We start from the raw sequence: 16,035 nt of genomic DNA, 5'->3' as shown, positions 1-16,035 counted from the left end.
AATATGTCAGAGCTACAGACATGACATACTTAATTTAATCTGCATTCGTATTTTCTCTATCACTGTAAGGCTAGACAACTTAAAAAAAACAAGCCCTGATATGTATATATAGCATTTCCCAATTTCCATGGTGTAAGTAACATGGCATATTTCAAGCTACCAATGTTGACACCCCTGAATGTGAGGTTGAGATGTGCAATTGCACAGTATCATATATTGATACAACAGATGTAAATAACCTCAAGAATGATAGATTTGAGTATTTGAATAGTAACAGTGGCATTCTAAGTTTATGTTGTTTAATTTTAATTTTTATTATAAACCAGTTTATAATGCATTTAATGTAAATACAAAGGCATTTAGGGGCGCCTGGGTGGCTCAGTCGGTTAAGCATCTGACTCCGGCTCAGGTCATGATCTCACGGCTCGTGAGTTCGAGCCCCGCGTCGGGCTCTATGCTGACGGCTCAGAGCTTGGAGCCTGCTTCGGATTCTGTGTCTCCCTCTCTCTCTCTGCCCCTTCCCTACGTGTGCTCGCTCACTCTCTCTCTCTTTCAAAAATAAACATTAAGGGGCGCCTGGGTGGCTCAGTTGGTTGAGCGTCTGACTTCAGCTCAGGTTATGATCTCACGGCTCGTGAGTTCGAGCCCCACGTTGGGCTCTGTGCTGACAGCTCAGAGCCTGGAACCTGCTTCGGATTCTGTGCCCCCCTCTCTCTCTGCCCCAACCCACTCACACTCTCTCTCAAAAATAAACATTAAAAAAATTTTTTTAATACAAAGGCATTTAATCTTTTAATATAATGTATTTAAAATTTTATGTCATTTAATGACTTTTTTTTTTTTAAATGTTTACTTATTTTTGAGAGAGACAGCACATGAGTGGGGGAGAGGCAGAGAGAGGGAGGAACAGAAGATTCGAAGCGGGCTCCACACTGATAGCACAGAGCCCGATGTGGGGCTCGAACTCGCACACCGTGAGATCGCGACCTGAGCCGGAGTCAGACGCTTAGCTGACTGAGCCACCCAGGCGCCCCAATAATGACTTTTTAAAAACTAATGTTTAACAGCCAGCTTACTAAAATTCTTGAAAGCTAAATTTAACTTACAATTAGCCAGCCCCAGCACATCACTGACCTAACTGAAATATCAATTCCACCACTTATTAAGCTATGAGACCTTACATAAATAACCTCTTTGAGCCTCTTCCTCATCTAAAATGACAATATACTAAACTTTTATGTGCACTATGTGCCAAGAACTGTGCTATCATCTGAGTGCTTATTACTCATTCTATTTGACATGGTTCAAATGCTATTTCCAAACACCTGGGTGGCTCAGTTAAGCATCCAACTCTTGATTTCGGCTCAAGTCATGATCTCGGCTCAAGTCATGATCTCACATTTGTGAGATAAAGCCTCACGTTGAGTTCTGCACTGGGCATGGAGCTGCTTGAGATTCTCTCCCCCTCTGCCCCACTCCCCCACTCATACTCTATCATGCTCTATCTAAAATAGTTATTTCCTCTATGAAGCCTTCCTTAATTTCCCTCATTTATCACTCTCTTCAGAAAGCTATTTTTTCATTCCTCTACTATAGCTAATATCCCATATTTTATCCATTCTGTTGTCCTCCTAACAACACTGTCTGGTCCTAAAGCAAAGATGGTGCCTTGTTTATCAATTAACACAAATATTTGCTCAAAGAGATCCAAATTCAGTGTCATCTATTCTCTTCTAGTGCTCCTTTAAGAAAGCTGCGGAAAGGCATTTTATCTATCCACAAAGTAAGGAAGGTAATGAGTAACACAAACAATTTCTTCAACCCTTTCGGCAAAGACAGATAAACTTATCTGCAAAACAGAAGTAGACATAAATGGCCTTAGAATTTTACAAAAAGTTCAGGTTTGCTACCCCATTAAAACAGGGTGCCTGGCATCTGAAGAGGCAATTTAAGCCAGTGGTGGAGCAGGGAAATACTAAATGGAAAAGACCAATACACCATGGGTATTTATTCATATTTATTTAATACGAAAATGTATTTGGCTAAAGTGATATTTTCTTTCTTTTATGTCACAAGTTTTACTTACATATTTTAAATTTTTTTCTAAAGTTAAAAATGGAGGGGCGCCTGGGTGGCTCAGTCGGTTAAGCATATGACTTCAGCTCAGGTCACACATGACCTCTTGGGTTCAGGAGTTCAAGTCCCATGGCGGGCTCTATGCTGACAGATAGCTCAGAGCATGGAGCCTGTTTCTGATTCAGTGCCTCCCTTTCCCTTTGTCCCTCCCCCACTTGTGCACGCACGCGTGCTCTCTCTCACAAAAATAAACATTAAATAAATAATAATAAAATAAAGTTAAAAATGGAGCAGGGCGTCTGGCTGGCTCAGTAGGTGGAGCACATGACTCTTGATCTCGGGGTCATGAGTCTGAGTCCCACGTGGGGTGCAGAGATTACTAAAAAAAAATAACTTTAAAAAAAAATTTTTTTAAATAAAAAGAATATGGAGCCAAGGTTGCTTGCTTCAAATATTTCCCAAGGGATTAAATGCCCAAATCAAAGAATTAGGGAGGAAAAAGATGGCCACAAAGAAAAAAAAAAAAACTTCCTTATAAAGACAAGCATTACTTGCACCAACACCACAGGAAAACTACTTTTAAGAAAAAGGAAACAGGGCCATCTGGGTGGCTCAGTTGGTTGAACAACCAACTTCGGCTCAGGTCATGATCTCATGGTTCACGGGTTTGAGCCCCACATCAGGCTCGCTGCTGTTGGCCTGTCAGCACAGAGCCCACTTCTGTCTCCCTCTCTCTGCCCCTCCCCTGCTTGCACCCTTCAAAAAATAATATTAAAAAAAAAAAAGAAAGAAAGAAACATGTCTCTTAAATAATCACTTCCATATTTTTTTAGTAAGTCTTCAGTATGTGGGCGCCTGGGTGACTCAGGCTAAGCGTCCGATTCTTGATTTCAACTTAGGTCATGATTTCACAGTTGTGGGTTCGAGCCCCACTTGGGGCTCTGCACTGTGTGTGAGGCCTGATTAGGATTCTCTCACTCCCTTTCTGTCTGCTCCTCCCCAGCACATACACACTCTCTCTCAAAAAAGTAAAAATAAACTTAAAATTCAAAAAAAAAAAAAAAGGGCTTTAGTATGTTTTAGGGGCACCTGGGTGGCTCTGTCGGTTAAGTGTCCCACTCTTGATTTCGGTTCATGGTGGTGAGATCGAGCCCCATGTTTCCACTCTGGGCGTGGAGCCTCTTTAAGATTCCCTCTCCCTCTCTGACTGCCCCTCCCCCTCACACACACATATGAACACTCTAAAAAAACCCAAAAACTTAAAAAAAAAAAAAAAAAAAAAAGTCCTGGAGTGCCTGGGCAGTTCAATCGATTAAGTGTCTGCGTTAGGCTCAAGTCATCTCACCGTGGTTCATGGGTTTAAGCCCCACATCAGGCTCTGCTGACAGTGCAGAGCATGCTTCTGATGCTGCCTCCCTCTTTCTCTCTGCCCCTCCCTCACTCTCTCTAAAAAACAAACATTAGGGGCACCTGGATAGGTCAGTAAGTTAAGTGTCAAACCTCAGCTCAGGTCATGATCTCGTGGTTCATGAGTTCTCACCCTGCGCTGGGCTCTGTGCTAACAGCTCAGAGCCTGGAGCCTGCTTCAGATTCTGTCTCCCCCTCTCTCCCTGCCCCTCCCCTGCTCGTGCGGGGGGTCTCTCTCTCTCTCTCTCTCTCCCTCTCTCTCTCTCTCTCTCTCAAAATTAAACATAAAAAAATTTTTTAATAAAAAAAATAAACATTAAAAAAGTTTATAAAAAATAAACCTTTAGTATTGTTTTAGATAACTTTTTCATTAATACTAATACAGTAACTATATTAAAAGACAACCACCCACATACCTTATCTGTGCTAAGATTTACTGGAAATCTGCCAATCTTTTCTGTCATTCATGTCCTTCTAGCCTTAAGACCTTTATTCTTTTTATAAGTAATAAGTTATTTAGGTCAAAAATTATAGAACAGAAATAACCTTCCTAAAAAGACCTGTTTAGGAGCATCAATTCCTCTCCGTGAATTTCACACGTTATCTTGGGCTGGCTAACCTTACCCTGGGTTTATCTGGTTAGACTATTCCACATATAAACTTTCTTTACAATGTATCTAATTAAAGTTCTTTTGGTCTCTTCTTGAAACCCTCTTGTGACTAAGAACTCCATTTTTAGAAAGTTCTCCCTTTTATTTACAAAACTCTTCCTATAACCTCTATCCTTTGGTTCTGGTGCTGTTTTCTGGCTTGGACAATAAACCTACAAAGTTGTTGTGGGATTCTGTTTGTCTGTTTGTTTGTTTGTTTAAGTAAGCAACATAAGGCTTGAACTCATGACCCTGAGATGAGGAGTCACATGCTCTACCAACTGAGCCAGGCACCCCTAAACCTACTGGTCTTAAAAGTATTTGATTACACTGATCATATTCCCCTTCCAAATCATCTCTTCTAAGCACACTAAGGCATCTGATGAGAAATACGATAATGTGTATGAAACACATCACTGGAAAAAGTAAGCTGCTAGTATTTAGTAATGGCATCTATTACCATATACTCGTTCACCTTTACTTCTACAAGCTCCCCATTGCCTTCCATGCAAAGCTAACATCAAGGAGAGCATGGGCTGGTATATGGAATTGTTGCATCACTATGCTGTACATCTGAAACTAATACAACACTGTACATGAACTGTAATTAAAATAAAAACTTAAGAAAAAAGTAACATCAATGAGTTTCTGATTGAAATTAGGTCTTATTCTTTCTTTTAAACTCTAGAATTTAAGCCAACTTTGTACCTGACTCAGTAAGTTCCTTCTATATCAAACTAACTGCATAAACATTTCATTCAACTTCCTTTTCCTCATCTCCAACAAACTTCCATTGTAGGGAAACCCACTCCACAAATACCAATTAGATTAGCTCTTGGACTGTACAGGACTTCTTGTTCCAAGTTTTTATCTATACAGTGTCACAGACGTGAGCTGTCCTGAATCTGTGTTCATTCTTCCCCAAACATCTCTGGCAACCTTCTATACATCTTTGAAGGTTCAGCTCAAAAGTCACCTCTTCCAGGATTCTTCTGGGACCAATCCACCTATATACCCCAGGCTGGGTTAGACAATCGTCAAGCTTCCAAATTGGCATTCTGCGCATATCTTGAGAAAAATACTGTTTTGTACAGTTACCTGTCATGAGTATAAGGCTCCCTGACAACACACTCCTGCTTTCTCAGTAATATCTAGCACAGAGTAAAAAACTGTTCAAAGAAAAGGCAAATAGCTTCATCTCAATTCTTAAGCAGCATAATGAATCTTAAATATATCCAAACACATTCCAAGTCACTATCTTTAGGTCTTCTGCTTGAAAATAGGAATAACTCTAGAGGTATTTAAGAAATCCTGCTATTTTTATTTAATAACAATGAAATTTTTAAAAATACATACCTTGAGCCATTGTCACTATAATCATATCTTCTCTAGATCTATTTCTCTCCCATTAGCTTTCCAATTATTCAGAAAAATCATTTACCCAAGTGCCTGATTAAATCTAACACGAGGCCAGGCTTTAAAACTTTTTTTTTTAAGTTTATTTATTTTTGAGACAAAACGAAGACAGAGAATCCCAAGCAGGCTCCGTGCTATCAGCACAGAGCTTGATACTGGGCTTGAACTCAAGAACTGTAAGATTATGACCTGAGCTGAAGTCAAGAGTCAGACGCTTAACAGACTGAGCCACCTAGGCACCCCAGGGGCTAGGCTTTAAGAAAATTATGCAGTCCTTGTTCCCCTCTACTCTTCCTACTTTTACCTACAGTTGAAAGACTAGACATACAAGACAAATATTAAACTATTATGAAGCTTATAAAAAAACATTATCGCTTATGCAAGGAGTAACTCTCCCTTTATGCCAGACTATTCTAAAGTTGAAATAAAGAAGTTAACTCACTGTTGTCTTCTTTTGACAGTGATTCTTTCAAAATTTTCAAAAAGAAAAAGCCCCATACGGCAATATACAGCACAGCCAAGACCTTCAAAGAGCATACACCCTTTGACCTAACAATAACACTAAAGGACAGGTGTAAATCAGTATTTATATCATGGATGTTCACTGCAGTGTTATTTCAGCTGGAAAAAAATATAAAGACGCTGACAAATCTAACAATTAAGGATTGGAAAATTATAATACACCTATGATAGAATATTATGAAGCCATCAAAAGTGATGTCACAGAAGAATATTAAACAATTAAGGAAAAGTTCTAAATAATTGCAGAAAGCAGGTTACAAAATAGTATCTGAAGTATACAAAATAAACAACACATGGAAAATGTCACTAAAAGCTGCTCAAGTTTCAAGCCATAGATCCAGTGCTTGAAGTTTCTATGATACTACTGAAGTAGATCATGGAACAGAACAAGTCAGTAATACTAGGCAAAAATGGCTATAGTTCTGCTTCAGTGTGTTCTGCCAAGATACATGCCCAATCATGGAACTTTAGAATAGCTGTGACATCATCTTCAGGATGAAGCTTAAGTATTTCTCTACTTATTGAGTTACCATGCCCATCTGGCACGATTTTTTGCAATCTTGTAAATAACACAAAGGTGCACAAACACCTTAACTAAAGGAGTCTACTGCCTCAATGAGCTATCAGTTTCACTCTCATGAAACTTGTTTTGTATTGGAAGCCTAATAAAGACTGGCTTTAGAGTCAGTTATGTAAGGATGTTAAGGATAACAGCGGGCAAGAGAAGGCAATACTGACTGAAATGGTAACTGGGTTTAGAAGCAATCATAAGGACCTTCCTGAAACCCCAGCAATCTCTTCTCACAAAAGGTAAACTAAAAAGTAATCTCACACAAGTATAATCGAAGCTTTTTTTTGTTTGTTTTTACTTTTGGTGGTTTGTTCACTAGCCTGAGAACAATTAGTATACTCATTCATCAAAAGTCTTTATGGAATAGCTTTAAGACTGATCCATTAATCGGCTAAACAAAGACGCTAAACCTTGATTATTATTACTCACTGTGAAAACATCCCAACACTGGTCAATTCCAATTTGTGAATCTTACACCTCCTTATGAAGTTCAATTATTATTCACTGAACCACTCAAGTGAATTTAATACAAATACAAACCTGATTGAAAGGTTACATAAATTAACAGCCCTTAAATTTGCTACTTCATTTTTATTTTAATGTTTATTTTAAGAAAGAAAAAGCATGTGCAAGCAAGGAGAGGGGCAAAGAGAGGGAGAGAGAGAATGCCAAGCAGGCTCCACACGATCAGTGCAGAGCCTGACCTGGGGCTCAATACCACCCCCACAAACCTCAAGATCATGACTTGAGTCAGATGCTCAACTGACTGGGGTCACCCAGGCACCCCTGCTACTTCATTTTTAAACCCAAGCTTCTCCACTAGTTCTAACACCTACAGGTTGATCTTATTATCTATGCTGTACATTCCTGAAAGCATTGAAATCTTTGCCTTCCTACTTTTTAAAATATTTTTTTTTTTGAGAGAGAGCATACACATGGGGGGGTGTAGAGCGCAAGGGGGACAGAGGATCTGAAGCGGGCTCTCTGCTGACAGTGGAGAGCCTGATGTGGGGCTCTCTCACAAACCGGGAGATATCCTGACCTGAAGTTGGACACTTAACCGACTGTGCCCCTGCCTTCCTATTTTTAATCAGAAGATGTAGACAGAACGTGCAGATATATGCAAGCAGATTTATAATACGGGATTGATATTATGCGTGTTTTGAGTGGTTAAACTAAGCACCTGAATGGCCCTCACATACAATAATCTGCTGTGTCAATACATGATGCTTAAAAGGCCTCCCCTTCCTTGTTCCTCTAGATTCAGAAGTCAGTTAAAACATCTTTTGAGCCTTTCACATGTCTAGCAAAACTAATCAGTAAACTATCTTTCTACAAGATGAGGGCAGGTTTTAAGTTACACTGTTAAAGTTTGGGGAAGGGAAGAGAATTTAAAGGACAAAAAAAGGAGTGGTTTTTTTTCTGACAGGCAACTTTTCAGTAATGTGGCTCTGTATCCCCAATACTTTTAGCATCACTGACAAGCATATCTCCATTTTTTATTCAACTGCACACACTAGAATGGCAACCATCCTACTTCACTTGAACAACCATGCCCCTGATTCTTAGGTGTTATGGAGAAGGAGAATCTAACCAAAGAGCCATCCTCCCAGTGCTCAAAAGTTTTTACAGAGATATAACAAGTACCTCAGATCCTAGATCAAATATATAAAATCCCTAGGAATTCATCACAAACATAAAAAAATATATTTACATAAGTTTATTAGGTTTTATTTTACATTTGAACCTGACCACTTAGAATTCTCCCAATCATTAATAATCTTTAAAAAGAAACTTCTCTTTACCCACAATAATCTTTTCACCTACTTCCAACATTTAAATATGTCTAAATCCTAGATAACGTATGCTCTGCCCCAACCAGTACTTTATCATTCTCTACCATCTTAAAGTTTACATTCACTCAAAACACACAGACCAAGCATTACCAACACTTTCCAGTAAATTCCAACATTTTAGTTTGGACCTATTCTCCATGATTCTGCCCAAGACTCACTTGTTTCAGAGAAACAAGAGAAGATTACTCTTCAGGAATACAGGAGAATTTTAAGAGCAGAAGACCAGCTTTTTCTAATCATGTTTACAAAGTTTTATATAATAAACATTACTTTTCCAATGGGAAAAAGGTTTGGGAAAAAACAATTAAGTAGAACACTAAGGATAGGAATAAGGAAGAAAGTTCTGAAAAATACACTAATACTGCCAATTGTCAAAGACAAGCAGAAAGTGATGTCAGGGCTGGTGACACACTAACTCTGATTTAACCACTGTACCCAAGTTAGGCCAAAAGTTAATTACAACATAACTTTTACCTTTTCTCTGCCATATTACAGCCTCAATCTTTTCCTACTTTCATTTCCATGGTTCTATCACTTCAATTATGCTCTCTGCATTTCTTTTGGCCTTATTCACCTCTTTTGCATCATTTAAATTCAGTTTCTCTACAGTTTCTGCTTTCCGTTAATTTAAGCCCACATTTCTATACACTAAGTCAAACAGTAACACCAATTATACTTCCACAAAGGCTTGAACTGTTAAGTGATACGCTTGTTACTTACAGAGCTTTTATTAACCATTCAGTATAATAACTCTCCTGTTCCCCCTTGTACATTTTTCCTTCTCTAAAAGTTTTAATAATGGTAAACCGGTTACCTTTTTAACACTTTCTTCTTCCTCTTGGCGTTTCTCATAGTGTGAGAAGTCATCAAAAATCGAAGTGGTGTGCTTGTAGCTGGCTATGATTTTCAACACCTGCTTAGCCTTTTCCAGAGGCACTTCCTGAGTGTCCCTGGAGTTGGTCACTGGTTTATTCTCGTTGTTCTCTAGGCGAATGTGTCGCAGTTGGCTATTGGGAACGTCCTTCACAAAAATCCACCTGACGTCAAAACGACCCTTCCATTTGTCCTGGGACCACACACCTGCACATGTGTTGTAGTCCACAGCAGATTTCATTTCTGCAACGCCACAGAAGTGTCCACTGCCGTTGACACTGAAAAGTAAGTAAACGGGGCCTTTCCCGTTCATGGAGCGATAAGCAGCATCCAGTCTCTTGTTACCGTGCTCTGTGCTGCACCAGATATTATACTTAATGGAACGGTGGATATCGTCCTCAGAGTAGCTCTTAATGATGAAAACCCGGCCATGTTTCAGATTCCAGTCAAAATCCTTGGGGTTATAGTTATTAATAGACCGCAGCTTCTCCAACACTGGGTGAGGTTCTGAAGGAGTAGATCCAGATCCGGCCTGAGACGGTCCTACTCCATTACCATCCACCCCATTATGACCGAACCCACTGCCACGGTTCCGAGGTGCTACCCAGCGGGTTGGCTGAGTTGCTTGTTGCTGGACTGAGAGCTGGGAAGGCTGAGGTGGAGGTGGGGGCAATGGCTGTGTCTGTTGCCCAACTGATGCCTGAGCCACTGGTGGGCTATTGTTAGCCTGCTGACCTACAGGCTGGGGAGACCCCTGGGTTGGCTGTTGACCTAAATTCTGAACCAAAGCCTGTGAAGGGGCTTTTGCCACAGGACCCTTGTTATCCCAAGTTCCAATATCCATGTTATGCTTTATTGGGGGTGGTGGAAGACTTGACCCTGCAATGCCATTCTTGGTCTTCAACTTAGGCTGCTGTTTCGCAGGCTTGCTAGCAATATCAGCCCAAGACGCTGGTTTTGGAGGAGCAATAGTAGCTGCAGGCAAACTATTGGAAGCCACGATGTTACCAGTAATGGACCCACTACCAACTGCAGAGCCTACAACTTTTGGAACATTGCTTGCAACTTCTGTGCTACCCAACTTCAGCGCTGCCATCCCTTGGTCTATAGTATTCATGCCAGGAGCCTTATTGAGGGTCTCACTGGCAAAAGCTGACTGTCCATCAATCATGGCTCCACCTAAGGAGCTAGGTGCATAAGCATAATTGCTACTATATCCAGAGCTTTGAGTAGACTGTCCCTGAGAACTGTTATTTCCCCAAGCTGAGAAGTCAATCCCACTGGGAAAGAAATTAAAACCATGTTGACCAAGAAATGGAGTGCTACCTAGGGCTCCTGGTTGTCCAAACATTGCATCTGGTAAGAAGTGAGGCTCTCCGTTGCTCAGCTGTCCATAAGAAGTTAGATAGGGCATGGCTGTATCACCCCCAGTAGACCAAGCAGCTTCACCCAATGAATAGGAGAAGCCAATGGAGGGACTGTAGTAACTGGGTAAGTAGGAATCTGACATGGCAGTATATGCATTATTCTGTGAAAGGAAAAAAACAAAACAAACAGGCAAATCACAACTAAACACAAAAATTAATAAAACAACAATCAAGACATTTCCTCTCCCAATTATTCATACAACTCAAATTCAACTAAAAAAGCAAATGACCACCTCAGGTGGTCTCTTCCCACAAACTTGCTGGAATTTTTACACTGTAAGAGATTTTGGTTTAACAAGTGAAATGTTTAAACACTTCAAGTTAAAGTGACATACAGTGATGTGGACCTTAACTTAAGCACTATCATTCAGTGAAGGGAAAACCCAGCATCTCATCAACAGTATTAATGACAGTATTAATAACAGTTCTACAGAACTGTTGACATGATGCTTCTACTAAAAACCGTTATCTCTGGATTTCAGGAGTGGGAATTTTGACACATCAGGAATGTTCCTGAGAGTTTTCTATCAAAACCATACAATAGATAAAACAACACAAAAAGAACTGGAAATTACAGGTTCTATCCCAAAAATCTGTGTTGCCATTCCTCAACCATAATCCAAGGTTCATTACACCTAGTTTACATTGCCAGCCTCTTGGCAAACCATTTGGGAACATCAACAAATGCCACTATTTAATTATAACCTGGAAAGGAAATGTACAATGAATTCCAGGGTTTAAAACTAGAAAAACCTTGCTACCTGTTGTACTTCACCTATAAAATTATTGGCTGTAAGCTCAAATGCACACCTAACTTTTCCATTAAAAACAGAATTCCAAAAACATGGTAAAGTTCGACTCTTTAAAAAAAAGAATTATCCTAAAGAATTTCCCAGAAATATAAACTTATATTCAACTAGTCTCCACACTGGAAGACAGATTACACTGTAAAAACACCATTCTTGATCTTTAGTTTATGAACAGTATCTTAACTTTTCTATAAATGCTAGAATTCACAGACTAGCCCTGTGAGAAGCTGGAGATACAAAAAATTGGTCTCTGGAAATATAGATACAGCTCAATTCAAAACAGAGTACTTTACCCTAACTTGAAAATAAGTCTAGTACAAGAGTACACTTATCTTGGTGAGCACAGAGAAATTTATAAAATTGTCAAACCACTGTATTATATACCTGATACTAATATAACACTGTATGTTAACTACACTAGAATTAAAATAGCAGCTCTGGTACATAAGAATCCATTAACTAGTGAATAGAGAATTTTACTCTCAAGAGACTTGGATGACCATAACTATGTTAGGCCTTAAGTTTCTATTCCCAAAGCCAAAAGTACTTCTCCTAGCCAAACGTATCTCTTTAAAATTAAATGTTTCGACTAATGCGGCCTGATAAAATGGTGCTTTTCTCTGCCAAAATTGTCCTTAAAAAAAAAAAAAAAAAAAAAAAAAAAAAGGAAAGGAAGCTAAGCCTTTTCACACATACCCTCAAGTTTAAGAGAAGTCTATTTTTCTCGAAGACAGTATTAAAATTTAACAGACTCAAATCCATTATGAGTAAGAAATTCAGTCTATATATAACCAATGGATTAAGCCTGAAGGATTATTCCAACATTAAGGCGATGAATAATGGTTAAAAAGCAGATGAATTACTCCTGACGATTAACTACAAAGGACAAAGATTCTCAGGTTATCCATCTATTTAACTATGATTTCTATTCCCCTCCCCCCCAAAATTGTTTTAAGACATTTAAGCTTTAGCTTACTTGAGAAATAAAAAGCATGCACTTAATATCACAGGTTATGCCATTATATAGCTGAATGCCTACACCTGAACTGGCAGGTTCCCGCATGTCCCTGAGCTCAAAAATCTGAACTACACATTATTTCACAAGAACTACCTAGAATTATGTTTCCAAATGCTCCCACTCTCCCTGTTATAATGATTATGTAAGGAAACTACTTCAATAGCAGGAATCTATTAATAGTTCATTCCTCTACTTCCTTTCCCATTTTTCCTGATTAACTGGTTGATTTCTGAAAACTTTTCCCAATCCCTTGCTTAAGTGGTTTCTACACTCTCAATGCAGAAAACTTTACATAAGAGATCTAAAAGTTTTATGTAAGAATTAGGCCCAAATACGGGCATGCGCCAATATTCAAGTTACTCAAGATTTGTACCTATCGTACAGCATCTGTTAAATGCCCCATAAGCTTTTTCATCTTTTAGGGTATTTTAGATGGGTTACTGTCAGTTTTCCTTTTGGCTTATTAATCTGTGGATTTATAGACATTAGCTACAACCCAAAATACTAATTTAAAAGAACTGACAAATCAAAGCAGTTTCTATATGCACAAGTCTTGTCAATGTATGAACTTACATGGAGCTAGAAGACATAAAAACAGATTACATCTAAAACATCAGAAGACAGATAACATGTCAAAAACCTTAATCATTCTCGATCTTCATTTGTGTGTGCCGAAGTGTTTTATCTTCCTTTAACTCCATTTTAGAAATCCTATAGCTCCCATAAGCGAGAAACCAGTGGTGTACAAAGTTGATCTCTACAGATACATTTCAACTTGAAAAACGAATACCTAAGTCTAAAAGTTAGGATAATCTAAGAACCCACTAACTAGTGACCAGATGAAAGGGAAGAGACCAGTTCTGCAGCACTGAATAAAGTTCAGGTGATTTTACATTAGTTTTTCCCATCACATATGAATCCAGTTTTCCTAAAAGAAAAAGGTTTTGGGGGTAAAAAGTCAGAATATTTAAACTGGAAAGTATTCTTCAGTTTTCCACTGTTACATTTTTGGTAAGGAGAACTACTAACAGTGCTGTCAGTATACGGTGAAGTGTTATCAGTCAGTCTCATCTCAGAATGTTTGCTGGCAACAGAAATGAGAATCTTAACACTGTCTGCAACATTTGTAATAACTCTTCTTACAACACACTGAGTGGTATTAAGAAAGCCAACCCCTGAAAATCATATTTACTGATAGGGCAGAGAAAGAATATGGTTTACTACACCCTTTGATCAGGCATGTAAATGGTTAACTACTCACGGGCCTTGCCTGTGGACTCAAGTAAGGTTCAAAATCATCATCATTTAATCCATCCTTTTGATGTACAGATCCATTTTGTACTAAAGGGAAAAAAATTCAAATAAATTACAGAAATGTCTTAGTCGTACCACCTACCTCCCAAATTAGTCAAATATATTCTAACCAGAGAAAAACCTTACTAAACAGAGCAAGTAAGTGTGAATTTCAAACGGATAAAGACGAGAGTGACTGCTGAGCAATAATAATCAATGAAAATGTCTCCCTCCACCCAGAGCAAGTTGATCTAAAAAGGTCATTTTATTGGCTCCTCTGGATTTCAATTCCCTCCCGCTTCCCCTCCCCCACCACATGTGAGTACTTCCAGAGTGTGATCCACGAGGATGAAAAACAAAGGCCTTCTAAGACCTACAGGAAACTAAGGACCTGGGACATTTCAAAACCGAATCCACCCCCACCCTTAATGAATTACTCCTTGTTCACTGAGAAGCTGTTCGCCAGCTGCAAGAACACAGCGAAAGGGTCAAATACTTAAGTGTGAGGCACCTGCGAACTAAGCGGCTTCCGAACGGTCCTCTCCCTGGGGCGCCTCCCGGAGACCCCGCCCCCACTGCTCAGCGTCCCCCCCCCCAACCCCTACCCCCCACCCCCCCCCACCCCCCAGCCCAGGGCTACCGGCAGAGCTGGGCTCACCTTTGTTTCCTTGACCTTTTGGTCTCTGCGGGCGGAGGAAACGTCGCCGAGCAGCAAGTCGTCCGAGGAAGAAATGGAAAAGAAAAGACAAATTAAAGCCGGGCCCGAGAAGGGAATAAAGGAGCAGGCCTGAGGGGAGGCGTCAAGAATGGTGGTGAGGGGGAGGCTGAAAATGGGAGGCGGGGAAAAGCGCAGGCCGGCGGGGCCCGCTGAGAGAAAGCGGGGGACGCGCCAGAAACAACGCGAGCAGACTAGGGCTTCAAGGAAGGGGAAGGAAACAAGAAAAGAGGCCTGCTGAGAAGAGGGAAGGCGGCGCGGCCGGTGGGCTCCGAGGCCCGGGGAGAAGCGGGAGAAGCGGGGAGTACGGGCTGAGGGCGAGGCGCTGGGTGCGGCCGGCCTGAGAGGCCCGAAACCCGGCCCGCGAGAGGCGCCGCCTCTGCTCGGCCCGACCGGGGGCGGCGGGCCCGGGCCTAGTCGGACTACCTCTCGCCTCACACAATGGCCGAGGCATGCGGGCCGGGCCTGTACCTGCTCCAAGAGGCTGCTGGCCGACATGGCTCTCGGATCCTCACGGGTGGCGACAGCTGTGGACTCTCGTCAGGGCGGCGGCGGCGGCGGATGAGCCCTGGCGGCGGGAGCAGGCGGCGCGGCGGCGGCTTTTGTCCCTGACACTCGGGGGCCTCGGCGGACGCAGCGGAGACACAGCGCGCGGCTCGGGCTCCGGCTCCGACTCGGCGACGCTCTAGCCCGAGAACTCAACGCCCGTCTCTATGCCTTTACGCGCGCGCCCGCCCCTCGCAGCCGAAATAAGGGCGCCGAGCGGCGGAGGCGAACGGCGCGCGCGGCGCGACGCTGACTCTCACATTCACTCACCCACGCGGAAGGGGCCCGGCGCGAAGCACCCCGGGAAGGAAGAGGCGGGGTGCAGCGCCCCCTGGTGGTGTGGAGGAGCGGAAGCGGCGAGTGCGGCCTCCCCGCCCCCACCGCCTCAGGATTGGGGCCTGTAGGAAGGTGGGGGCGGCCAGGGTCGTGCCGCGAGGTTTTGACTAACACCTGGATAGAGTAGTTTTTAGCTTGAGAAAACCCACAAAAGCCTGTTTTCTCAAAAAGCGACCCCCGGAGCGCCAGAGACCTCAAAATAAACCAGTCTCCCAGCTGCAAATGGCACCCCACCCCCATGTGGGAGGGAACCCTGAGAGGGGTCACAGCCCCCAGGGAAACTTAATGGGGGCCCTGCCCAGAGAAAGACACGCCGCCACCACTACCACCAGGGACCTGATTATCCTCCTCTGTTGGACTTCAAAAAGAGTGCCCAAAGACTAAAACATCCACACAAAAAAATCTGGTCCCCTGCAAAGGATATTTGGCATCGCAGAGATCATCTACATTGCTAGATCATCTAGCTCTTTTTTAGGGAAGTCATTGGCCCGCCAGGATACTCTGTTAAAGAGTGGCTTTA

The 16,035-nt window shown here is 41.6% G+C and overlaps 1 protein-coding gene across 4 annotated transcripts in view; it reads right to left on the bottom strand.

The window, feature by feature from the left end:
• Nucleotides 1-15,441, bottom strand: part of YTHDF2 (YTH N6-methyladenosine RNA binding protein 2) — a 34,037-nt gene extending 18,596 nt beyond the window's left edge. The window contains exons 1-4 of one of the 4 annotated variants that reach the window (XM_023258385.2): nt 15,105-15,441; nt 14,577-14,601; nt 13,896-13,966; nt 9,313-10,899 (exon numbers count right to left, since the gene is read on the bottom strand). In XM_023258385.2, coding sequence (XP_023114153.1) covers nt 9,313-10,899; nt 13,896-13,966; nt 14,577-14,601; nt 15,105-15,131 — 1,710 coding nt within the window. In that variant the 5' untranslated portion in view covers nt 15,132-15,441. Of the gene's footprint in view, nt 1-9,312; nt 10,900-12,303; nt 13,856-13,886; nt 13,967-14,429; nt 14,449-14,576; nt 14,602-15,104 lie in introns of those variants that run through there. The other 3 variants (XM_023258384.2, XM_045035399.1, XM_019836501.3) reach the window with 3 other exon arrangements.
• Between the last annotated feature and the right edge of the window lie 594 nt (nt 15,442-16,035).

Source organism: Felis catus, chromosome C1 (genome assembly GCF_018350175.1).
Source record: "Felis catus isolate Fca126 chromosome C1, F.catus_Fca126_mat1.0, whole genome shotgun sequence".
In the NCBI taxonomy this organism is placed as follows: domain Eukaryota; kingdom Metazoa; phylum Chordata; class Mammalia; order Carnivora; family Felidae; genus Felis; species Felis catus.
This window is presented reverse-complemented; position numbering and strand designations above follow the sequence as displayed.